The sequence below is a fragment of the Tyto alba genome, unplaced genomic scaffold (assembly GCF_018691265.1).
Source record: "Tyto alba isolate M040663 unplaced genomic scaffold, T.alba_DEE_v4.0 Super-Scaffold_39, whole genome shotgun sequence".
Lineage (NCBI taxonomy): Eukaryota > Metazoa > Chordata > Aves > Strigiformes > Tytonidae > Tyto > Tyto alba.
This window is the reverse complement of record NW_024881314.1, coordinates 5,632,869-5,658,677: the sequence shown is the minus strand read 5'-3', so window position 1 is coordinate 5,658,677 and position 25,809 is coordinate 5,632,869. Positions and strand designations below refer to the sequence as shown.

Sequence of the window (25,809 nt, the reverse complement as noted above, 5' to 3'; positions counted from 1 at the left end):
AAATTTTCTATCCTTTGTGTTTATCAGTCTTCAAAGTTGCTATAAATTGCCATTTCAAATGGGGGAAAAAGTAAACATTACTTCGATAGGTGAATTAGTCCATGTGACGCAGAGAGTTTCAGAGAAGATTAAGTAGGCAGACACTCTCATTTCAAGCGCTGTCTGTCTGGGGTTTTTTTTAGTTAGTAGCAGAAATTGTCCTGCATGTAACCTTTATCCAGCTGAACTGGAAACCTCCAGTGTATTGTGGTTGCTTTGTCGTTGTCTTTGCTGCTGTACAGAAGAATGTCCTTACTCTCACCAGGAGATGAAGACGAACCAGAGCGTTTTGATGGTCTTTCTCTCTTATACTGGTATGCTTAACCATTAGCATCTGATGGCATTCTTCTAGTCTGTTTTTGAGAAGAGTACAGTAAAGATAATTTAAAAGCTGTAGGTATTTTCAGCTTTTCATAAGCAGTCAGGGTTTATCATTTAGTTTTTTGTTTGTGTCAAGTATTATCTGTTTTGTGAGGGAAGGGTATTATTCTTCCACTGATAAACCCAGATAAATATTTTGTGTATATAAATGGCTAATAACTTATCAAGAATACAAATCAGAGGAATATCTGGAGTCATATGTTCTGATAAGTCTCTAGAAGATATGAAGCTGTTGAACTTCTTTCTGTATGCTGCTAAAAAGTAATAGAAAAAAGTATAAGATATTTCATTTTAACTCTCTTTACTAGAACATCTACATAAAACTATATGCACATAGTCTACTAGCATTCCAGGATTCAGTTGGAGTGTTTAGTATTTGTTAGTGTATCAGAGTGCACATTTGTAGAGTCTTGCTTCTTTATTTCATCTATTGTCTCACACCATTTCTTCTGTCTGCTAAAAGCTTGCTTACCAGTATTTTTGCATGACTTCTCAAGGAATGAGCAGCAACATTGGATTATTTAATTTGCATCTTTTTCTACATAGAACGTTATTTTTTGAAGTTAATTTATTAATCATTAATTTATGAAATTATTTTTTTAACTACTGCCACTTGGTTTAGAAGCCTGTTTACTTACTTATATTGTTGAGCATATTTCCAGTGTTTTTGGGGAAGTATTCTAACATTTCATTAATATTAAATAATGATAACATGAAACAAATGTTGGATGGGTGCTAAACCCAAGTCTTTTTATAGTGAAACTGTTAAATCCCTGTTTATTTTATTAGAACTATGACAAGTAGCTTGACTGGAAGATCCATCTCTGAGTTATATGGGAGAAAAACTTAACACCAGAAGTCAACAGGATGTGATATGCTAAACAAATTCAGGGTATTTGAAGATCCTTGTCTTTACTTTTATGTGCTAAAGTAATTTTATAGTGCCTGTATTGGAGGGATTTAGCCTTTAGAGCATAAATACAATTGAATGCCTTATAAAGGTGTCTGTTCAAAGTGTTAGTTCCTTATAATTGTAGGAGCCAACATCATGACAATTTCACAGTTTCAGAGGTATCTTATTCCTTTCCATTGTGAATTATTGGTCTGTATATTCTCTGTATCCTCTTTGTCAGAATTCATTTCATGTTAGTTAGGGTCTCTTGAAAGTATTGCCTGTTACTTCTAGAAATGTAGATACTTTCCTATTAAGTGTCTGTGTCCAAATTTGATCATATTTCATGATCATTTTATATGGTAGTATATAAATAGGTCCTACATCTTCTGGTGAACTTTGAGCTTTAGACTTAGAGTCTGAGCTTTGATCTTCTGAGACTTCATGAAAGTAAACTCACATGTGAGGTTGAAATAACATTTGTTCTTGCTTTTTTATTTTAATAAAAATCTGCTATGTGAAAACTGCTAAGAGCATGGCAGAGCAAGAAACAGAACAGTAGTAGCAGAAGGCAAGAGAGAAAAAAATAGAATTGTCTACTTATTTTAAAGATCAGTATACCTTGTTTAAGTGTTCAAAGATAGATATAAATCAGGACAGACCTGTAAAAACATAACTAGTATGTTGTCTTTCAGCTTCAAAACAATTTAAGTTCATGGGATAATTGAAGTGACAGTACTAGGTAGTAATGCAAAATACTCTGCTGTTGTAGTATGGAAGTAGTTTATAAAAAAAGTTTTGTCAGAGAAATAGCAAACTTAAGGATTTATTCTTCCTTTCAGACTGTAATTAAGTTAAAGCAGCTTGTTTCACTTTTAGCCTTACAAAGTGTGCCTTACACTCTGTCACATAGTAGCAAGGTCATGTGCTGTCATGTCAGTGGCCAAATACACTACACTAACTAGGTTTCATCATTTATTTTTAGCTTATAAAACAAATTCTTCAGGAAATACTACAATGAAAATTAGACAATGTCTGAAGCATAGTCTTCCTGCTTGTTTCTAAACCTGTGAATTATTAGGTCTGTTCTTATGGCCAGCCTTTCTAAAACAAAGGCAAATTTTGCAAATACTTGGGAATTTGAGGTTGTAGAACAAATTGTTGCTTTTCAGAGCCAAGTGCTTATCACTTGATAAAAAACTCATCCAGTTTTCTTATACTAAATCAAAAAGAATTGCAGATGTTCTTTAGAAGCTGGATCTCTTGCCTGGTGCTAGACTTTAGGGACATTTGGACCTTCTGGATTTCTCTTCCAACTGGCACAATACCTTTTAATGACACATACTCTGGCTTTTGCAGAAATACCAAGTTTCAGGCATGGAGTTCAGGCTGTGTGCTGGATTTGGTTGTGTGGGAGGATTTGGGTCACTGTGTCCTCCACTTTGATCTTCTTTTCACCCCTGCTAATGAATTCTGGTTGTTACGTTTCATTTTTAACATCATGCTCCAGAAAATGCAACTCAGTATCTGATACAGAACAATATGTAGGTCAAAGCAGAAAAACCTAAGTGGTGCTTCTGCTTTTTTTTCTAGAAGGGATCTGATGAGCCTTCTCCAAAAACAGTACAGTAGGAGGGCAAAGGAGCTATGATACAACTTGGATTATTTTTATAGTAATTCATCTAAATAAAAATAAAAAATGGTAAAGGGCAATCTGGATTTATAGGTGTTCTTAACACTTTCCATTCACAGAACAGTATCCTGATCATGTTTCCGATGGAACTATAAATACATTGTATTCTTCCTTAATTCTTTAGCATTATCAACCACCTCCAAAGTATTAATATGCCTTTAGACAATTTCAAGTGCCATCCTGGTGTTTTGTCTTGGGGTGGGAAGGTACACAGGGGAGTAGGCAATAGAGTTTGGAAAGAAACCTTTTTTAAAAACAGAGAAAGAAAACAATGTTGAGTGAGGAAATGAGAGACTTTAAGGAAAAGATTATGTAGATAAATAACCACAAAACTATATGGTAGATATTTTAGAAGATATTCTTGTAACACTGCTTTAGCTGTGGTTTTGTTTTAATACTGATTACTTGATCTAAGATGTTATGATGTTTTTCTTGCCTAAATGCTAAGATGGACCAGGTTGCAGGATTTTTTTTCTATTTAATCATAATCCGTTTATTATAAATAAATTGGGATTCACAGTTCAGACTGAAATGCCTTGGAGGAGAAGGAATTAAACTACATGTACTTTATTTTACCTTGCCATCTTATATTTTGCTATGAGGAGATTGATTTTTTTCATTGGGAAAGGGGAGGTGCAGAGGTATCGAACAGCATGAAGTTGTCAGTGGGGAAAAATGGTTTTGGTTTGTATTAGAGTTAAAAACATGGTCACTGTAATTTCTTTTATGTTAACATAGCTCTACATATGTTTCTGTAATTAGGGATTTAATGACTTTTATTTTATTTCTTAGGACTATTATGGGCCCTCATGGAATCAATCGAGCTGTTCACCGCATTTCTTTTTCTGATTGTCAGAATGGATTAGGTAATTAGATTGCATGTTCTGTTGATTCAGAGTAAACCAAATCTAAAAGCACATGGTGAGCTTTTCCAGTTCACACTGTCATCAGCAGAAATTTAATTTATCTGGCTTTTTTGGATTGACTGTAAATCCATTTAGCACAGTAGGTGGAATAACCAATTTCTTGTTTGTTTCTTTTGTTTGATGTGCAGGAGTTAAAATTATTGGAGGCTATCGAGCACAAACAGAAGAAGATTATGGGATTTTCATAAAGAGAATTCTGCCTGGAGGGGTTGCTGCTGTAGATAGTAAGTAATTTTAGATTTTTTTGTTACAAACACGCTGCATATAAAAAGCTGTCAAAAGAAGTCGTCTTTATTTTACTTTGTGGATAAGGATATTTAAAATAGCATGGTTTAATCAGGATTCATGATGCTGAGGCTTACTTTAAGATAGAGAAATGAAACTTGGGCCCTTCATCGGAAAAGATTTTAATATAGTTCTTGAAAACGTGTTCAAATCTAGATATGGCTGGTGTGAAAGCAACTGGTGGTCTTTCAGCACTGCTAAATAAGTGTTGAGATGCTAAATCTCTTTTAATTGATAAGGGATAAGAGTGGTGTTTCCTTTATAGAACTTGGATTTTTAATGAGTTCCAGTTACATTTTTTTTAATGGTGGTTAAGTTGTTTGGTGTGGAAAGAAGAAATTATACTAGGTAGAGTTTGCAGTGTTAAAGTTAGAGAATATACTTCTACGTCTGTATACAGTTTTTGAGATTTCATCTCGTCTTGTGTAGAATGATCATTTCAGATAATCTAAATCTACTTCAAAAGTGATAGTTCCTAAACTGGAGATTTGCAGAAGGTGAAAAACAGATTTGTTTCTAAAAAATCTTTTAGATGTCTTTATTAATATATAAAACATTAATATATTGATGCATGGTAACTTACAGGTATGTTAAGAGCAAAATTCAGCTGAAAGTTAATTCTAGAATTGTGAAATATAAATTCCAGTCCCACAAATATTTGTGCTAAGTGTAAAAAATACAAATAGTTAAATAACATTCACTTCTAGTGGCTATTCTGTGATTAATATGACTTGATTGATAGTTACTTGTCTTATCAGAATAACCTAGTTTAATTAGGATCAGAACCTAATCTGCTAAAAGTCATAAGGTTCTTTATTGCATCAGATTGCATAAAATGGAAAGAAAAAGCCCTGTTTCATTACTGTGATATAATATGTTCATCATGTTCCTGTTGATTCATGCATTACCTTTGATTTCATTACAAGGCCGTTTGCTCACTGGTGACCTAATTTTGGATGTCAATGGAGAAAACCTAATTGGAGTGACCAATGAAAGGTATGTTTGTACTTATTTATTAGAATTTATGTGGATTTTTTGGACATTATCGACCCATGATTGAAAGAGCACAACTCCACTGAGGTCCTTGGAGTTCCAACTGGCAATTAATTTATCCTGTAAATCTAATTCGGCAAAACTATCATGGGACAGTGACAGGACTTTATAGGCTTTTATAATGACAGAATATGCTTGTTCTTTAATGATGTAGATTATGAATGTATGTGAAAATAGCATTAAAACATATTAAACTGTTAAAATATTTTTACAACTATCTGTTGGTTCAGTACTGATGAATGTAAATGATGCAGCTAACAAGTATCATTGTAACGGGATAATGAAGGAGAAATTGATTAGAAAAATCTGCATAATATGTTGGATGGTTTCTGTAGCTGGATCACCAGAAATCAATGCAGCTTAGTGTTGGAGACATAGATTTAAAATTCAAAGAAAAATTACAGTATATATTGCTGAGGGAAATCCTGAGCACTGAAACATACCTGAGCAGTAGTTTTGTTCTGGTGTAGGCTGTTAGTCCTGAAGGAGGTCCAGGAAGGCAGTAGGAGGGACCAAGGAGAGATGGGGACAAAAGGGAAGGGAAGGAGAGGGCAATCCCAATTTATTTCTGTCTCCAGGCACACACTCCCCACAGTCTGTCTTTCACTCAGTTCTCCAGTGCTTAATTTCTGTTATGCTGCTGGCAAGCTTTTTTCTCTGTATCTGGCAGTCAAAATGGTTAACATTAAGAATTTTTCCATTTTCCTGCTCTTTTAGCATTACACACTGTGTACGTCTTGATAGCATCCTGGTATATTTATTTGGTTGTTTTTCCCCCTCTTCTAGGGCTGTTGACATTTTGCGAGCAGCATCAGCATCTAATCACATGTCTCTGCTAGTTGCTAGAGATGAAGAAGCAAAGTAAGAGAAAAATAAAACATTGTTTTAACCTCATAACTAATAAAAGGTTGGGTGGGCAGGCTTGCATGTATTTTTCTTTCAGATTAGTTTTAATCACAAAATTGCACCACATGTCACATTTTGATACCAATTCATTCTGAGACCATTTGCATCAAAGTAGCAAGCTCAGGCCAATCTCAGTTTAATTAAGAGGATTGAATTGTTATGTTACCAGCTAATACCATTAAAAATCATTTGCTGTGATTTTTTTTTTTTATACTTCTCACATTTTAAAATAATAAAAAATGAGGAATCTCTTAGACCTATGATACCATAGATCTGGTTAATTTAAGCTGGTCTTACCTTCTGAAGAAAGGCAGATTTAGTTAATGTTTCACCTCAGAAGTTTGCTTTTCAATCTTTAATGAGCTTTGAATTAGTCTGGATAAGTAGGTTAAACTGTTCACTGCAGCAGGTAGTCCGAAATACCTCCATTAGAAGGACATTTATGTTAAATATTGCTTTAAAAGTTAAGCTGTTTAAAGTTAAGCATATAAACCAATATTGGCAGAGAATCATCGGAAATGCTAGGATCCAGGTCTGTGTCCCCTTTGACTTAAATCTCTGGAGGAAACAGCTGTTACGTAACTGTATTTGATAATCATTGCAAGAGTATCTGCTGTTACTTGCCTTTCCTGACATGTTCCACTTACAGAGTAATCTCTGCATAAAGGAATTTTCTCTAAATTCCTTCAGTCTTTTTGTTTGATTTAAGCTTTCTCTTTCTGTTTCTTTATTTTTTGTATTTGACAGACATTTAAATCAGTCTGTAGCCCCTGATCTCTCATTTTTTCAGGCTGCCTAGATACATGTGAGGTCCACTCTTAATCTGCTTTTACCTAAAGCATACTGCCCTAGTTGCTCTAAATTCCCTGAATAATTAAAATCCATCAGTCCTTTTACCGTTCTGGTGGTATGCCCAACAGCCTGTGTAGAATTTGCCTTTGCATACAGTCTGTCACTCAGACACCTGTGAATTAATTTCTTGTGACTGTACAGTCCTGTGCTAAAAGATTATTTGATTTACACTCAACTGTGTTTATATGTGTTCACTAGGTCTGCCATTAGTTCAATAAATTCTGTCATTTTTAAAAAAATGCATCCAGCAGATTTCAACAACCCTCAGCAGTCACTGGAATTACTTAGGAATTATTTTCCCTGCAATCAGTTAATTTATGTTTTCTCTCTCTAATTCTATATTAATTTGCTGATATTTCTGGTTTATATCATTCTAGATAATTTATATCGTTTTAATCTGTTATCACTGAGGTAATCATAGCTCAGATTAGAAACTTTTTTTTTTTAAATTAGGCTTCAGTAGTATATTAATCAAGAGTTTTTGTTTTCTTTTTAATGCATATGATACAGGTTGTACATCTTTGCTGCTTTTTTGCCAGTTTGTTACAATATGATTATTTTCTGCAAAGAACTGCCTCTATTTTTTATTCTTATTTTTTTCAACAATGTGCCTAACCAAATATTGCCCTTGATTTCATCTCTTGGGGCTTTTTAAAAAAGATTTAATAATGAAAAATATAAGCAAAGCCCAAGCACATGTATTTCAATATATAGTGATCTCTACCTCAGATGAAATAGACTTAAAATTTCTGAGAAAGCTAAATAGAAGAATTTGCATCTGTTTTACTCACTCTTGAATAATCAATAAATATTTAATCTATCCTCTTTTTGAGGTGTCACATCTTTCTTTGTCAGTCTCTTCTGTGTTCCTGTTCAGTGTAGCTGAACTAAAAGCATTCTTTAACAATAGGAGCATGCTATAAGTATATTATCTCATTCCTTCTAATATAAATAACTTGTTCTGGACCTAAGTAATACCACTATTTTACTAACTGTAGTTGACTTGAATTATGAGTTTTTAAAGTTTTGAAATCTGGGGTAAAGTGAGGTAATAATTAAACTTTTCTAGCAATAGCCCATTTCATTCATAGTCTTTTGCTATTCCATCCTAATCTTTCTGTATTATATTATGTTTTTCTTGCCTCTTCTGAACGTTTGACAGAACTTTCCTCTTTCAGTTGAGGCTGAGCTTCCTTCTCTTGACGGGTAACTGTTAAGTAGAAAGAGTAGCAAGTTTCAAAGGGTATGCTTTAACTAATGCCGAATCCTGACAAAGGAGGTTCTTTTTATTGCCACAGGAAAGAATTTCTTGATTTGATGGATAAATACGGCTCTCACAATGATACCAACTCTGCAAGAAGTTCTCCGACACAGCTATTAGCTGGTGAGAGATTGCTTCCTAGCCTGACATAATGCTGCAGGACTGTAGTTCTGCTTAAGTGGAGTAGAAGCTTGCACTTAAAACTCTTTTCATTCAGGAGGAGGGTATATTGGAGGAAGTGACAGAAAGTCAGGGAAAACACACGTTTGCTTACTTAACATTTAGTTTGTAGACTAAACATGTAGAGGGGTTTGTATGTCAGTTTCCCCACCTCTTTAAGTATACTACCACCTACTTTCAGCAATGTTAATTAATGAATAATGTGAAAAGTATTTGGCATCTGTAGATGAAATGTACCATAAGATTTTAAAATACTAAGATTTGAGCTAGAATACCTTAAATCCTAATCTTAGTGCAATTGTAGCCTGATTAGGATGCCTTTATATAGCATGAGTGATTATTCTTTAGCAGGCATTTGGGATTATTTTTTTTTGCACCCAGTTTGAAAAAAATCATCACTTGCTATGTTTTAAATAATTATTCCTGGAACCCTGGGTGGCTTGCAATTCTTAGCTGTGTAGACTTAACCTTTCTTTTGTTGTCCGATTGCTTATAGATTTTCAGTTTTCTAACATGAAAATAGTCCTACTGAACTTACTTACATGAGTTGAAATTTTGTGCTTTTTCCCAACTGTGTGTTTTATTTCTTTTCTTTAAGCAAAATCTATAGACAGCCCTTCTCCTGGGTCATCATCAAGGTCACACAGTCCTCAGTTGCATCTGAAGGATAATATCACCACCGTCAGCAGAAATAATTCTGTTGCAGCACCATCTGCAAAGTTTGCAAAGTAATTTCCAAAACTGACTGTAACTCTCTTGTGTGAGTTGTAGAAAATGCTGTCTGTATTTGGCTGGTCAGGAAAATTTTGGGTCGAGCACTAAGTGTTCAATTTTTTTTTTTTTTTTTTTTAAATCCTGTAACTTACAATACCATTGATACTGTAGACTTTCAGTTTTAATAAGTTATTTTTCTCATTTGTTTATTGCTTACATGGTAGAAGTAGATTAATTAGGTTGACTTTAGATCTTTGTGTCTCCTAATGAATTAATGTTTCTGGTTTATGTGTGCCTAGGTACTCCCATAAGCCTTGGTTAGATACGGTAGAGAGGAGCTTTTAGCTTTGTAAAACAGTATATCAATTCTTTTTGTAATTGCCAAAAGTAACACTTGAAGTTGCTGATTTTGTAGTAAGTAGGCAGCGTAATGTTTGAACATTGAGGTTAAATGTCCACTGTTTCTATTTTTTGCTGTAATACATATTTGTGGAAACAGTAAGATAAAAATACTGCATCACTTGAGTCTTTATTGAGTATCTAGTTCTGTGAAGTAATTCTACTTTTCTTTGTCTTCATAGGGATAGTGCATTTCAGATTATCTCTGTTTGCAAAGGAAGAAGTCTAGGTTTGAATATTGTAGGAGGAATTAACAGAAATGAAGGACCTTTGGTATATATTCAAGAAATTATCCCTGGTGGTGACTGTCATAAGGTAAAGATCTTCTATTCCCTCCCTTCCCCTTCAGTCACCTGTATTTTTGCCTCCATTTAGTACCTACTTCAGTATTTTATATATACAGTTATATTTCAAATACAAAAATTGTTTGTGTTTCTCCTTGCTTTTTCTTTAAACAGAATTACCGTATTGCACCATATCATGGTTACATGGTAGTGAAAATTATTCATGAGTTCAGTTGAGGTAAATGAGGATCTTCTTCCCCAGTTGATCTATGGGAAAGTCAGAAATCAACTTTTTTAAGAGGTTGCATGATGTGAGGTAAATCAAGGATGGGACAGAACTACAGACTGCATCTCTTTTTCTTGGACATTCAAAAAATCATTTTCATTTTAGACTTAATTTAGATGGATCCTTGCAGCTGGAAAGCATTGCGTAGGGAAATTAGAAAAAAAAAATCTGATAGTGCAGACTAATAAAATGAATCAGTACTGATTACTGTTTTCATTTATGACAAATGCAGTATGTAAATAAGGATGGCTTGTCAGTTTTAAAAAATAAATAAAAAACAGAACTGTCTGGTTCAGGTACACAAAACTGTTTATTCAAGTGTCTCCTTTTGCATCCTTTGAGTTATTGTGGTTAACTTGATGTGCAGATAACCAGTTTTTGCCTCTTGCCAAGTAACAGGGTACAAGTTAATTTCACAGGCAATGAGTTTTACCCCAAAACAGTCTCTAACTATTTGTGACTGAATTATTGTAGATTAAGGTTAATCCTGAAATGCTAATATGGAAGGAAAAATTGCAATGTTTCTCCAGGACTTTTTTTAAGTAGGTAAATAATAATCATTCTTCTTTTGTTTTCTCTTATTTTGTTGTGGCTTCTAAAAATTTTTTCTCATTGTAAACATACAATTTACAGCCTATCACACATAATTGATAGTCTGAGACTTTTGTAACAAGTTCTAATATTAGCAATAGTAGAGATAATTTCCCAGTCCTGGTTATCCTGTTGGAGAAACTGAAGTAGCAAGCGTATTTTAAATCTCTGCCACATGAGGGCAGCATTGAAATTAATATATTTTAATAGACTGGATGCAAACAAAATAAAAGATCTACAACTTTTTTCTTTAATCAAAACCAAAACACTAAGTTACAAAAAAATGTAGTAAAGTGCCATCATAGGTTTGAAACAACACAACTAAAATTATGGTATGTGAGTATTAAATATGTAAAATTATATTTGTCTTGAAAAGATTTTTTACTTATTTCGTAGGTATCTTCTTCTGTACAGAGATTGTTTCACATGGTCAGATTGATTCTGTGATTAATTTCATAAGGGCTGAAGAACACAGACATGTTATGTGTAATTTGATGTGTATTACATTAGACAAATGTCATAACTAACTCTGTAACTATAGGTGAATTACATTAATTTTCAGTTAAATTGTTGAGGCCTCTTAAAATGTGAGTAGAGAAAGGTTTATCTTAGTGAGAAATCTAGCCTACCATGTTTAAAGTCTTGTCTTACAGTCTCTGGGACAGAAATGTGATACATTCCAGTGTTGGTAGAAAGTTTGCAATGAATTCAACAGAAGCACAAAGTTGACAATATTATTTCTATCATGTTCTCAGCTAGTGAATTTCTAATAGACTAATCTGGTTTCCTCATTAAGATTATTATGGCTAGTAAGTGCCTGAAGAGTCCCATGTATAGCCAAGAACATTTGGTTTTGTAATACAAATTAATCCAGCTCACAGCTCAGTTAATTGGTAAAGAAGCTTCCTGGAGTCAGATGGGTTGGTACTCTTTGCTGGAAAAGAAATATATGTGGTTGGTTTGTTTGTTTGTTTTTAACAGAAATATGTATCTGGGTCCAGATTTCTTCTTTACGCAATATCTGAGATCCATTCTGTCTGATGAAGCTTTTATAATGACTGCAATCGTGGTGATTATCATTTGATCTGCTATTTATTTCTGAAAGATTGTCAGCCAAAATGTATAGCCATTCTTGATATTTCTCATTTTAACATATCCAGAGGAATATGTTAAAGTGGTGTGATTACACAGTTCTTTCTATAATGTTAACAACTAATACGAAATTTGTGCGTTTGGTTTTCTGTTTGTTATGTTAGGATGGACGATTAAAGCCTGGAGATCAACTTGTATCCATCAACAAAGAGTCAATGATTGGTGTCTCCTATGAAGAGGCAACAAGTATAATCAACCGAACAAAGATGAGGTATCTGTTGCTATCAAACAGCTAACCCTCCAAAATGGTTTATTATGTTGTATTTATGATCAGATTAATGTGAAATTTCATGTCATGTGTACTTAGAAGAAATGCAAGGGATATTAATTTTTTTAAAAATATTCAATTGCATTATTATTTCACAGAAAAATACTCAAGTACACCTTTTAGACCTGTAAAATTATGATACTTTAATTACTTCCAAAAGAAAAAACAAAACCCAAAATGACAGTATTTGCCCTTTTTAATGCTGGGGGACAGAACATACTTTTAGAAAAATAATTAAATAAGATCACACACTGGGAAAGTGTAATTTTTGCAAGAATAATTTATAATCTTGTGAACAGTATAGTATACCATATATTGAAACTTTTTAAATTTTAATTTTAGGTGTGAAAGTTTTTGGGAGATAGCTTTTATTAGACAAAAAAATATTCCCAGCTATTCAGAAAATCTGCAACGTCCTTCCAGCCTCTTAATGTGTTCTGCAGCATATGGAGAGCAACAGGCTGCAGTACTTGGTTCTCTTGCATCTCCTTATGGGAAGCTTGTTTCAATGTTCACTCCAAATGCTGTGAGTATGCTTATTACGCCTCTTAGTATAAAGTGAGCAAATGGTTGTTTTTCCTAATTTTACTGGAATTTCAGTATAGGGTTATTTTAATTCAGTTTCAATTCTAGTAAGAACATGACTAGCTCTTTTTCCTGCACAATATTAATTCTTTGGAATATCAAGACCTTTTCAGAAAACATGTTGTGTAACAATAGAGTAAACCACACTGATGAGAGGAATAAGAGTATTAGTTAGCTTGTGGTATGAAAATAAATAAAATAAGCATTAGCCATGTTCTTAGATACAAGTTCTCCTTACTGTTTCTCTAGGGAGTAAAGTTTCAGAATTAGATATATATCGTTATATATTTCAGAGATAAAGTACTGTCTGATTAGTACATATGTGTGAGTACAGTACAGTCTCATAAGTTACACAACCTCCATCATGGTGAGATTTTTGCTTAAAAATCAGAGTCCTAAAAGAATGTGGGGTTTTTCCCTCTTTCTTTTGGCTAAGCAACAATTGTTTTAATTCATACAGCTCACCATTAGTTTAAAGAAGTAATGTTGGCCATAAGAAAGAAGATTTTTAAACAACTTTATCATTCCAAATTTTAAAAAAAAAATTTCAGTTTATCGCATTTTTAAAACTAAATGACATACTGTCTTTGAAAAAGGAGGAACAAAATGTTCCATGTCAAACACCAAGTCAAAAGAGGTGATTCTCAGTTGTTCTTATATTTGTACTTAAAATTCTTGCCTGTTTTTCTTTCCTATTAGAGATATAAACATTGAAACAGGTTGCGTAGAGAGACTATGCTGTCTTAATCTGTGAAGACACTCAAAACTTAACTAAGGTTTTGATAAGGCCCTGATCTAAGTTTTTCGAATGGCATTGCTTACCACCACCATGACCTCTCTGTGCCTTCCATTTTCTCCTAGGGTTGTTTTGATCTATCCAGCCTATTTCTCCCGCTGGTCTTCCTTCCTTTCCCTCTTCTACATTAATGTGTATTTCTAGTTTGGCTTGTGATCTGCTTTAGAAATGGTATTTCATTACTTTTGATTTTCTTTCATAGATGGAAACTGGAGTCAAGGTGGGTGAGCAGTCTCCAATTACTTCCCTAGGCAGCAGTCCTGCTGATGTGTCTGCCACTGGTAAATGCTGATTTAATTCCCTGACATCCTCTTTTTCTTCCATAACTGTCATACAGAAAATAGTACATCATGAGACTCAATAATCTTTAAAAAAAGGAATATTGCACTATTTTTGTAGTACTAAATAAAGGACTGAGATCAATGGATTGTTTAGTAGTTTCTGTCAAATATAACTTACATTGTCTTTAGAAACAGCTGAAACCAAACAAAAATGAGTGATCACAACATTTGCTATACAGCAGTAATGGTAATAGACTCAATAGAAACCAGATAATGAAGACTCACATATAGATCAAGATTAGGTTGCCATAGAAACTGTGCTTTCTTGATTTGATGAAATTCTGTGGATGTATACTGCTTACACTTTTTTTTTTTGTTTTTAAATCAGGGCAGCATATTGAAAGGATAGAAATAGCATCCAGACCACTTTAACAGTTATTCAATTAATAACAAATAGAAAATATATGTGTGTATATATTGGAGAGTCGTGATATTCAAACAAAGACAACAGTCACTTTGATCATATATTTAAATATATATATTTTGAAAACAACACCAAGATAAAACAGAGGTTGTGGAATTTGGTCAGAACCATATCTGAACTGAGCAGTTTTAATTCCTTTGGGTTACAAATACGTGTTGTATTTACAAATAGTGAAAATGTAGTAATTCGACATAATAATGAGTCTCAACTGACACAGTAATAACTGATTAAATTCTGAATTTCTGTATGAAGACCTGAACTATATTCTTCAGGCAGTAGTAAGTAAGCATAACCTGTGCTTCTCATCTTGATGTCTAATATACTGAGAAGAGGAAGGACAAACATACAGGATCTGAATCATTCTAGATGTCACTCCACTGATGTTATTTAAATTCTACCTGCATTTATCATGGCCCATATTACATATCCAAATTTCAAATGAAACAGTCACCATATTGCAAATCTGATCAGTTTGCTTCCTTCCTTGAAGGATGAGCTGACCGAAGGTGAACTTTTGAAATTGGAAAGGTTGTAGTATTGAATACACCTGGAGTTTAATGATCATACAGTTTTTTTCACATTGATCATGAAAAACACCGCAGCTAAATCAGAACAACAGGACAAAAGGCTATTTTGTAATATATTCAGAATATAAGACATTCAATTAATATAATGCAATACTCCGGAGCTTCACTGTTGCTTAAAGAGACCAAGGTGGCTGCAGTTTCTTAACATATCTGAATAACGTAGCTAGTAGAGTGGAAAGCAGAAATACTTGCAGCTCCAGTTTGTACTGTTTCTTGTCTTCTTCATTTTTGTCTTATTTAATAGCGTATCCTCAGTCAAAGCTGCCACTTCTCTCATGCTGCCCTTTTTTAAGGACAACCTTTTATAGATAACCTTGAAAAATTAAAGTAACTCTAAGATTTTTTTTTTTTAATGCTGTAAGAAAAATCAGCATAATTTTGAGAAATTCTTGCACAAGCTCATACACAAGGCTTTTCATTGGAGTTCAAAGGAAGTGTGCCAATTCAGTTGAGGTTCTAGCCCACTGGCTTCTGAATTTAATATAGCATGTGAGAGGTGTTAGTGTCAGAGATTTTCAAGATGTTTTGGTTTATGCTTTTGGCATATAAAGAGAATGTAAATTACTTTGAGCTTGGAAACAGATATGCTGTGAAACTGGGGAAAAAAAAAAGAAAGAATTATGCGATTCCTTCTGTTCCTTTAGAGAGAATCTCAAACTGCAAGATCCTTTAGTTTTCAAATGCTGGCTTTCGTTTCAGTACTTCTCTAGTCCATTAATGAAATAATGAATTAAGATCTGAATTATAGTTATAAATAGTGACCGCAAACAAGTATTCAGTTTTCTTCTGCCAAAAACAACTCAGTGAATTTGTTCTATTTACATACATCTAAAATCCAAAGAAATTGAGAGTTAACTGCTCCTTTTGCCTACTGTCTGTGATCAAAGGCTTCCAAAGATTGCTGCTTCTTGTGTTTTATCCACAGGTGTGTCTGAAACCTGACAAAGCTGTGACTTTACTTGTCAAGTTCCATTAAAACTAAGCATGCATACCGAAAAAAAAAAAAAAAAAAAAAAAGGCAATTATTCTGAAACCTTACATATGGACTGCTTAGTACTGCTACCTTCTTTCCCTTTCCTCAGCTTAATAATTTGTGTATGTTGGAAGTAAAATAGATGCACCATAAGTTATTAATGCAACTAGCTAAAATTATGCAAACTTATATTTCTGACTATAAGGACTGGAAAGGAGGGGATGACGGATGGTGGCTTAATGGATGGTAGTTCTCGGAAAAGAGTTCCTCCACAGGAAAAATAGTGAGGAGCCTGCTGGAATTCAGTCTAAACTAACTCCACACAGCTTTTAGTTGGCAACAGGTCATTCCCTCTCTTTCCACAGTGTTTTCCAGATAACTTGATATGCTTTTGGGAACTGTTGATCATGCTGAGGGTGTGTCTTGAAGGTCTTTCTCAGAATTCACAAGTGTGTTTCCCCTTCTGTTTCCAGAGTAACTGTGTATCTCTGAGAGAAGAGAAAATACCACAAGTATAAGCCATATGCTTGATGGATCGCTCAAAGTTATTCCTGGTTCCTTTGCTACTTGTCACTTTTTGATGTGAAAAAGTAGCTAAGTGATTGATACTCATAACGTTTGTTTATTACAATTATGTCTTTTTTAAAAAAAGTCAATCTAAATATTATTTGTGGTGAGTGGGTATTCAGCTGGCATCCATTTGAAGAGCACAGCTTCAGAACAAATTTTTCAAAGCAATAGTTACAACTATATCATTATTTAATTTTAATTTTTTTCTTCTTAGATATTTCCTCCAGCCAGAATGATGATTATGAGCTGCAAGGAAGGAACTCTACTATTCGTCTCAAAGCAGAAAAGCTGGAGAGGGTAAATACTTGCAAACTTTTGAGTTTTCCTTTCTCCACTTTCATGATGCATATAAAACATCTGGAGAATATTTCTAAGCCGGCAAACTTTAAAGTAGAAATTATACACCAGACTTTCTATCTGGTAGTTCTTTCAGGTTGTAGGCCAGTATTTCATTTTATACATTGAGCAAATTACTGTTTTTGTTAATCTAATTACTGATTAACTCTTCTGAGAATCTGAACATCCCTCAGGATTTTTAAGGCAATTATTAAGGACAAAGGGTTTTGCTTATTACACTCATCTGTATTCAAGGTTGAGTAATATCTGAACATCTATCAATTAGAAAGAAAAGTCACCAGGTGACTCTGGAATAAAAGTGATGTCAGTGAGAGTGTACTATGTTACAAAGGCTCTTTGAACTATAGCTCTTTAATTATTCCCCCATGTCCCTGCAGTCATTATCCCCAGTCCTTTTTTTTTCTCCAAAATAAGTTTTCTCCTTCCAGGCATTGAATTATCTTGGGATTCAGCCCACAGATGAACAGCAGCAAGCCCTAAGGCAGCAACTTCAGAAAGATTCTAAAGGAACAGTGTCTTTTGGAGGTAATAATTTGTTAATTACCATGGAAAATAATGAAATGTAGGAATACAGAAATGATAGATAATAACCATTAATATATTTCCTGTCAGTATTGGGTTGCTACTACAAATAAAATGGTTCTTTTAGCTAAGAACCTTATTCTACTGTATAAGAATAAGCTTGGAATTCTGAAATACCTAATTGGAAAACAAATCACAAATTTATCTAATTAAGAGTAGCCTTGAGAAAGTTTTGATCTTGTGCTCACAAATTCCTAAATTTTTGCCATGGCAGTAGGGTACTGTAGTTGTTCCAGACTTTACTTGAGAGAATATTGATAGTTAAAGAGACTTGTTGAACCAACTAAACTGACAAATTATTTGTTTAGTTTGTAAGAAGCAAGAGAATTTCAAGTATTGCATATAGAAAGAGATACCATCATGATTCTTCTAGATAAACCTAGTTCTGATTGGAATAAGTTGCTTCTGTTGGTTATGAGGATTTTGGTAGGTGACACTAACAATTTAAGAATTTTTCTCATAAACTGTGAGATAGATGATAGTTCTGATGCTAAAAATGATGGAAATTTCATTTTACCTAAAGTTTATGAAAAAACAGCATCAAACACTAGTATATGAAAACTATTTTCCTGTACTTAACCATCCCAAAAGATACTGGATTTTTCAAATATTTTATTGATAAAGATGATGGATCTTCCCTCAGATTTTATGTGGTATAAACAAACTGGCCTTTACATTTCCACTCTTCTGTTACATTCTAGCAGAATTTTTTTTTATATACATTGAGAATGAATGGTTAATCCAAGCCATGTTGATTGAGACTGCTGTATTGTTTGTATTTAAAACTTTCAACTTGGTCAACATCAGTTTTACCAGGTCTCTGCCAGGGGTTTAAGGGACCTGTAAAGGAAACTGTGAACTGTGAGCTAGCACAAAATTTTTCTTTTTTCCTACAGAGACACTATGTCTTTTCTAGTAAGGTCAATTCATCAGGAAGGGCAGGTGTGTAAGAGGTGTGCAGATTTCTTTTAGTTTTTCACAGGGGTCTGCTGAAAATAGAGCATCTCTAACCAGATACTTTAAAGGGGAACTTCACACCACCTTTTGTTTTCTTTTCTCCTTCACAGCTTGATTCAGGGATATTTCATCCCAAGACCTGTTTTGAACTTTTTATTCTTACCAGCTTTAACAAATGATTCTGTTCAGAGAGACATTTTTCTTTTAGAAAGCTTATGAAGGGCAAACACTGCATTTATAAAAGAGTAGCCATACATTCTGATACTAGTAGTTGTGTTGCATCTATTGCTACTGCTGCTAAACTGAAGTTGTGGACTACAGCAACAAAATCTAAACTGTTTTTTAGATTTCGTTGAAGTTTCAAGGAATCTGTTCTCCATGCAATTGAATGCAACAGATGACGGCCAAAAATCTGTAACATTTGGGGTCAATGAAATTGCCAGTTTATTGGATTCGCAGGTAAAGGATGTGCCTGTACTGTGTTCAACTGTTGGGAGGAGATTATTGGAGAGCTTATTATATGTAAGATTACTCCAGATCCTGGGCAGATGTTTAGAAAAGGTCCATATCATGGTGTTCTTTGAGATAACCTAGTTTCTGTGAAGCTTTTTAAAGCAACCTACTTTGCAGGAAGCAATTCACGTAATTATGTTGTGATTTGTTATAAGTACGGACAATAGTGATTTACTGAGGTTTCTTAATGGAATACATACTGCTACTACCTGTCTGAGTGAAAAACAATTATTGGGCCCAGTGATTTGAACTACTATGGTAGTGGAAATCACTTTATTCTAGAGGTGACTTTAAGAAAGAGTATTTGCACATAGAAATACTAAAATAAAATTATGTATTATTTAAAATATTGAAGAAAACAGCAGCTATTACTATTATATTCTTAGTACTTTAAAAAATATTTTTATTAATCCTTTTTAACAGGAAAAATAATTGTTCCTATGGAAGATAAGTTGGTCAGAACTTTCTTAAACATTTTTATTATTTTCAGCGCTTTAAAGTATTTTAAAATTAGGATTATCCTCTCATTTTATTGACCTGTCTATTTTATAAGACCTTTTAAGATAAGATGTTAAAGATTATGGAAGATACAGTTAGCAATACATTCTAACCTTACATATTTAAATACACACAGTTTGTAACCTGTGATTCTTTGGAGGATGACATGGAAAGACTTAAGAAAGAAAGAAAAGAAGCTTTGAAAGAAATTAGCAAATTAAAGGTAACAATTTTTATTTGCTTTAAATTATTTAAGAGACATTCCTTTTTGAGTGTGTATAGTAATTTATTGTTTTTCTTTTGAATTTTTTGTGCAATTTTTGATTGAATAAATAAAAAGGCAGAGCAAGCAATCCTAATTATGTTTGAAGATTATATGCTTACAAAATATTTCTGGAGACAGTGAATATTATTTGTTATACTGAATACCAATGCATTTTTTAATCTGACTCATGGAGAAATGAGACTAAGCAGACGTTTCACAAAAGTGAATTTGGAGAAGTAACTGATTTGCATAGTAATTTTATTTAGAAATGTGTGATCCTAGTAACCGCAGTGTCTGGGCATATGCTAATACTTTTGAAATATGTCAAAACTGGAGCATAAATTAATCTGCTTTCAGAATTATTACATGTTTTCACAGATATTACAAAATACATAAGACCTAATACTCTGGGTTACAACCATTACAACCTGTCCTGAATTTCCTTTTTGACAAGGCAAAAGTTAAAAAATTCTGGTTCGATACTCAGCACACCTAACTCTTGTTCTTGGACAGGACTGGAAAATTGATCCCAGGATACAGGCAATTCTACAAATTGCCTCCTGTTCCAAGAATGTTTTTTTCTTTCTATAGATTACAAAAACACTGGGTTGGCATGCCCAAAGATCTGTTCTTGCTCTGTGCACAAAGATTCTTCTTCTGAAAACTTTGTACTGAAAGAACCCAATTTACATTGAAGTAGTGAATACTTATCATGAGTCCCTAAATTGCTCATGTTGAAAACTGGCAATGATCAATCTATAATTGCCTCATTTCTTAGACTCCTCCCTTAACAATCTACAGTCAAATACTTGATACCGAGTGAGAAATACCCATGGCCTGACACAGTATGAATCTTTATGCCTTTATAGTACCGTTTTTAAAACAAACAAACAAACAAACAAAAAACAAAACAAAAAAAAACACCACTTCATTAGAACTTTTAACCTTGTGAAAGTGATGTACGTACAGGCTTCTGGTATCAGTAGGTGAGTGAAAGAATGGTCAAACATACAATATTGAAAATAACATGATGTGAATTTTAGGTTGTATGGCAGTCTGTTAGAGCCACAAAAATGTTTTTATTCTGCTCATGTGTTATGTGACTAGGTAACAAGAGACTTCAAATGTGTATTTTTCACATAGCACAGAAATATTCAGTAAATAATCCGCAGATGCTGAAGAAACTTAGATAATGTCAATGAATTATCTGAAAAACTAGCTTTTAGAGATTAAAATTTGGTTTTGTCACAGGTTTTATAAAAGCTGTTGATTATTTATTATTTCCACCAGAGCTTTTTTTGATAAGTGTGTTTCTCATTATACAGCTTCACTAACTGACATATGTTGTGGCCTAGGAACATAATAGTTGTACACAAGCCAGTAAGTACATTGATAGAATTTAAGTATCGCTACCTGTAGTTTTGAAAGAGCTAACCAGGTTTTAGGAATAAGAACTCTTTCTCTTTCAGACCTAATTATTAATTCTTTCTTTTTTTCTTTTTTTAAAACAGGAAAAATTGTCTGAATCTGTGAATTTGCAGAAACAGTTAACAGAGGAGGTACAAATAGTCAAGCAAGTATGTTGAAGTTTCTTAAAAAATATAATTTTTTTTTCACTGTTTTCTGTGGAAGGGAGAAGGGAGCACTTCTTTCTCTCTTGATGCTTGTATAGACTATACTTTCACACTGATTTCAACACAAAGTAGTTCTTTTGTTACTGCAAAGCTTTTGATTAGAAGTTGAGAATATTGATCCTTAGATTTTTAAAGTAATAATGCTTCTCTGCTGCTGAATCAAAGTAGGAACTGTAAAACAAGCTGGATTGGATAAGTTGAATAATAATAATGTAGTGCTCTTCTGGTCTTGAGTGTTCTTGAAGTGATTTTGCTGTTATTAGGCAACCGTGTGCCTAATCTACAGTCCTGATGTTAGCTACTCTATATGTCAACCAGAGTTTTAAGTATGAAAAAATAGATGCACTTGACAATTCTATGTGATATTTACCAGAAAAAAAAAAAAATGGTAGTGTTTTCTGAGGAATGTCTTGCTTCTGTTTCCATATCTATATTTATGAGAGAAGAAATCAAAGTTTCATATGAAATTTAGCCTTCTTGTGTCTCTTAAAGGAAATTTCCAATTTTATGTAAGTGCCATGTCATTTCTTGCCTGGATTCAAAACCCAGTAACTTTCCTGTTTCCTGCTTCTACTGAACATCATCTTGTCAGCTCTTTTCTTCTTAGTAGCTGGCTGTCTTTCTTCTCTCCTTTACTGCTACATGTATTCCTTGTAGGTTTCTCATGGCTATCTGTTCCATCAGATGTCATATGTAAAAATGCAAGATATTCTGTATACAATTATATTAAGATTAGTTTTACAGTTTTGCTCATATATGTAGATTTATGCAGCACCTTCATTACCACCTTTTATTCCTTGAATATAAGAGAACCGCTTGAAAGCTTTTTCCATTGATATTGTGATGTTGCCTTCTGTACACTGTGGGACAGCAGAGAAATAAATTGGAATCTTTTTTGAATAAAATCTAACTGGAGTTATGTGCCAGTAGTACACCTCATGTTTTCATTCACTACTGGGTGTTCAATCTGTTGCTCTAGACTAGAGCAGATGTTCAGTCTATCAGTCTAGACTAAAACTAGTGCAAAATACAAACCCAAAAATACAGACAATATGGACATCAGCTCCTCAGCATCGAGTGTTTCAATTCACATACCTGCTCTTACTGGGAAGGTCGACTTGATCAAAGATGGCTTAAGATGGTCTAAATGGCAGCAGTGCCCATTCTCTACCACACGAGGTCCTCGTACTTTTATTTTTTCTCAACTACTGTCATGTGATAGTGAAGGTCAGCTTTGCTGTACAAACCTCCGGGGCATAAATACTCTGTCTAGTAAGCATTTTAAGTAACTGCTGTTAAAGTTCCATCGAGAGAAATGAAATAGAGATAATAAATTATATGTAATTACAGAACTGTGACACCTATTTTAGGGTGTGCAAGCAGGCTTTTACTGGAAATTTTAGTTCTGTTTATACTTGGTGCATTTTCAAGTATTTTATATATATCTGTTGATCAGAACAAGTGTTGATGCTGAGATTCATGGTGATATGAAGTTGTTTTTTTTTTTTAAATGGGCTACTTACAGTACAAGTTGTCATTTAACTTATGATAATGCATTCCTGCTTGAGCTGAAGTTGGTGAAATGAGTTAACGAGTACATTATTGAGCCCTAATGGCCTGATTAAAAGTAAACAAAGGAACTAACTTAAGTATGTGCTTAAGGTCTTCTGAATTCAATGCAATTTCAACATTTTTTTTAAATCACTGCTTTCCTGAAAAAGCAAGATTTTAAATTAGGATCTAGGCTACTAGTGATATATTGGAGCATCCTTTGTGGTATTTCTGTTGCCCACTAATTGTGAATCTCAGAGATTGCAGCTTAATTAGGACAGGCATACAAATATTCTGGGTAATGAACATGTTTTGTTAGTACCAATTCATTAAACAGGGCTTGAATCAGTAGCTAACAGGATAAACAGACTTTTAAGATTAGAAAGATTGCTAAAATTTAAATGAGGTAGTAATTACTTTATCATATTGGTCTATGACAATGAAAATACATTAATTTATATATTTTTACTTTGCAATTGTGATATAGCAGTATCTTTGGGTCTTTCTGGAAATCATATGGAAGCTGAAACTGCCACAAAACACAGAAAGGCACTTTTGAGTACCTGAAGTCTTGTCAACACCATGAGTTTGAATCTGTAATGTCATCTTCTATCTTCCTGGATGAGTTTGATTGTATTCTGTGCTGCCTGAAAGCACTGGGTCATACCAACCTGAATGATCTCTTCTTTACCGGAGTATTTTTTTTATGCAGTTATTGTCAGCTGAGGCACCTCAGCTAAACCTAGTAAATCTGAAAGGTTGTAAAGATAGAATACTGTTTGTGGTATTCCATACTGCTGGACCTGTATTTTATAGGGCTAAGATTTGCTATTCTATGCTTATGTTTTCTAAGGGGAAAACAGGTGCTTTGAGAACTAGAACTTGAATGTCTGCTGTTTTGGAAGCAGTAAATAATTTATTTCACCCTACCTGAGATAATTATTTGATTTATTTTTATTTCATTACCTTTTTTATTTTAATATGTAGCAAAAATACTCAAAGTTCTTTTAAAAGGTGTTTTCAGCATACAGTTTTTGTAAAGTTAGTGAATAAACATAATTGAATTGTAACTACAAATTTTTCTGTAGCTTAAAAGAATACCTTTGTTCCAGTATTTGTTGTGGCTGGAATAATACTCAGATAAAAATCTTCTCCTGACACTTGAATTTACACAAGGAAGAAATAGAACCTGGCTTTGAACAAAACCTGTACCTTGAGATTGATTCTGTAAGGATTCAGTTTCTCTCTTCCAGCCTGCAGTTTCTTATTTGTTGTAGTGGCTTCATACTGCATTAGGACAAATGGTCCCATCAGGCATTTATACAGATGAAATATTAGCAGCTGCAGATTCCATTTATGTTGTGTCTTCTTTCATACAAGTAGTTGAATGGGACAAGAGAAGATGTTGCTGAAGCATGCTGCAAACCGTCTGTTCTTCACCGGTGGGGGCCCCTTACCTGCCTAAGAGAACCCACCACGTGGCAGTGCCAGCTTCAGTAACTGTAGAACTGGGAAACCTGGTGGTATCATTTCCCTTTGTGCCTCCCTGCTCTAGCAAGCAGCTCTGGTTTGTCATAAAATTTTGCTAATTCAGTTGTTGTATGGATAATCGTTTCATTGTAATGTAAGAATCCATTGTTCGTTAATTATTCCTTTAGGTCTTCTGCTGTTAAAATCTGGTCATACTTAGTCTGCTGTTACAGAGAAATTAATATTCAACAGTTGGGTTTCTGAAAAAACAATGGAGGAGTAAAGGCAATTCTGGATTATAAGAGATTAATCCTTTATCTCAAGGAGGTCTTATTTCAAAATGAAGGCCTCCCTTTTCATTATAGCAATTTTCCCATGACTTTTCTGATGTCAGTTTATTTAAGTAATTCCTATGAGTGCATTTTTAAGATGCCACCCTTTGTCATGGCCTCTGTGTTCATTTATATTAGTCAAACTTAACATCAGAGCATCTTTTCACCTTTGTTTCCAGAATCTTTTTCCCACCTCCAGCCTACTACTGAAGGATACCTTTGCTACTGAAGGCTATCAAATCATCCTCTCTGTTAGCAGGGCCCAGTTTTCTTGCTGTTGAGTCACACTGTGTCATACAGTGGCAAGAAAATTCCCTCTACAGAGGCACTAATTTTGACCTCTGCTTCTGTAGATTCCTAACTTCTTAGAAGCCCCTGTGTTGTCTGAATTGTTTCTAGGAAAAAGAACTGCTCTGAAAGGCTTGCAGGAGGGATGGATTGTTCTGGTGATCTTTCAGTGCGTGCTCTCAGTAATGACCCCTTGCACTGCTTTTAGTGCTGGGGAAATAGTTGTAAAACGAGCTAGCCAAATAAAGGAAAGACATGCAGCAATAAGCTTTTGAATAGTCTGTGTTTCCAGGTGGAGCTGATCATCATGTAGAATAGGCTCACCTAATGCTTTGTGCTTCAAAAAAAAAAAAAAAAGAATCATTATACTTGCTGTCAAATTAAAGATTATTGAAATATATCTCTTATCATTTGGGTTCCTACAACAGAAGCCTCTAAACTATATAACACCGATGTCATCTGTATTCACTAATGATGTTGCTGTTTGCTATATGTGTGATTACTTCTTCTAATGTTTTATTTTCTGAGAGACCAGAATGTCCCTGGCAATCATCCAAATTGGTATTATATTGCAAAACCATTGTAAATATGAGGAAGGTGATGTCCTATATATATGTCACTGAGATTAGTTTACTTCTGGACTGAAGTAAATACATACTGTTTAAGACTAACAGTATACAGGTTAAAAGTAATCTGAATCTGAGAATGGTAAATCATTTTACAGAAAAAAAACATTATGACAAAAGTATAGGCAAACCTGACTTGAAAGATACTGATTGCTCAGAACAAATGCTTATAAGTTAGGAAATAATAGAATGAAATCTGTTTCTGTAAGCTTAACTGACCTCTCTAGACATTTATATTGTGATACCTGTTAAATAATATATGACATTTGTTCCACAAAAATAGGAAGATTTGGTCATT

The 25,809-nt window shown here is 33.9% G+C and overlaps 1 protein-coding gene across 14 annotated transcripts in view; it reads left to right on the top strand.

Moving 5' to 3' along the window:
• STXBP4 (syntaxin binding protein 4) overlaps positions 1 to 25,809 on the top strand; it is a 75,829-nt gene that overhangs the window by 5,888 nt on the left and 44,132 nt on the right. For 9 of the 14 annotated variants that reach the window (XM_042802368.1, XM_042802373.1, XM_042802370.1 and 6 more), the window contains 15 exons: positions 3,798 to 3,871; positions 4,060 to 4,155; positions 5,143 to 5,212; positions 6,056 to 6,130; positions 8,326 to 8,411; positions 9,067 to 9,196; positions 9,764 to 9,896; positions 11,999 to 12,105; positions 12,505 to 12,688; positions 13,746 to 13,824; positions 16,653 to 16,735; positions 17,224 to 17,320; positions 18,681 to 18,793; positions 19,482 to 19,568; positions 21,122 to 21,187. In XM_042802368.1, the coding sequence (XP_042658302.1) occupies positions 3,798 to 3,871; positions 4,060 to 4,155; positions 5,143 to 5,212; positions 6,056 to 6,130; positions 8,326 to 8,411; positions 9,067 to 9,196; positions 9,764 to 9,896; positions 11,999 to 12,105; positions 12,505 to 12,688; positions 13,746 to 13,824; positions 16,653 to 16,735; positions 17,224 to 17,320; positions 18,681 to 18,793; positions 19,482 to 19,568; positions 21,122 to 21,187 (1,480 nt within the window). Of the gene's footprint in view, positions 1 to 177; positions 354 to 1,209; positions 1,313 to 3,797; positions 3,872 to 4,059; positions 4,156 to 5,142; positions 5,213 to 6,055; positions 6,131 to 8,325; positions 8,412 to 9,066; positions 9,197 to 9,763; positions 9,897 to 11,998; positions 12,106 to 12,504; positions 12,689 to 13,745; positions 13,825 to 16,652; positions 16,736 to 17,223; positions 17,321 to 18,680; positions 18,794 to 19,481; positions 19,569 to 21,121; positions 21,188 to 25,809 lie in introns of those variants that run through there. The other 5 variants (XM_009965756.3, XM_033002620.2, XM_033002619.2 and 2 more) reach the window with 4 other exon arrangements.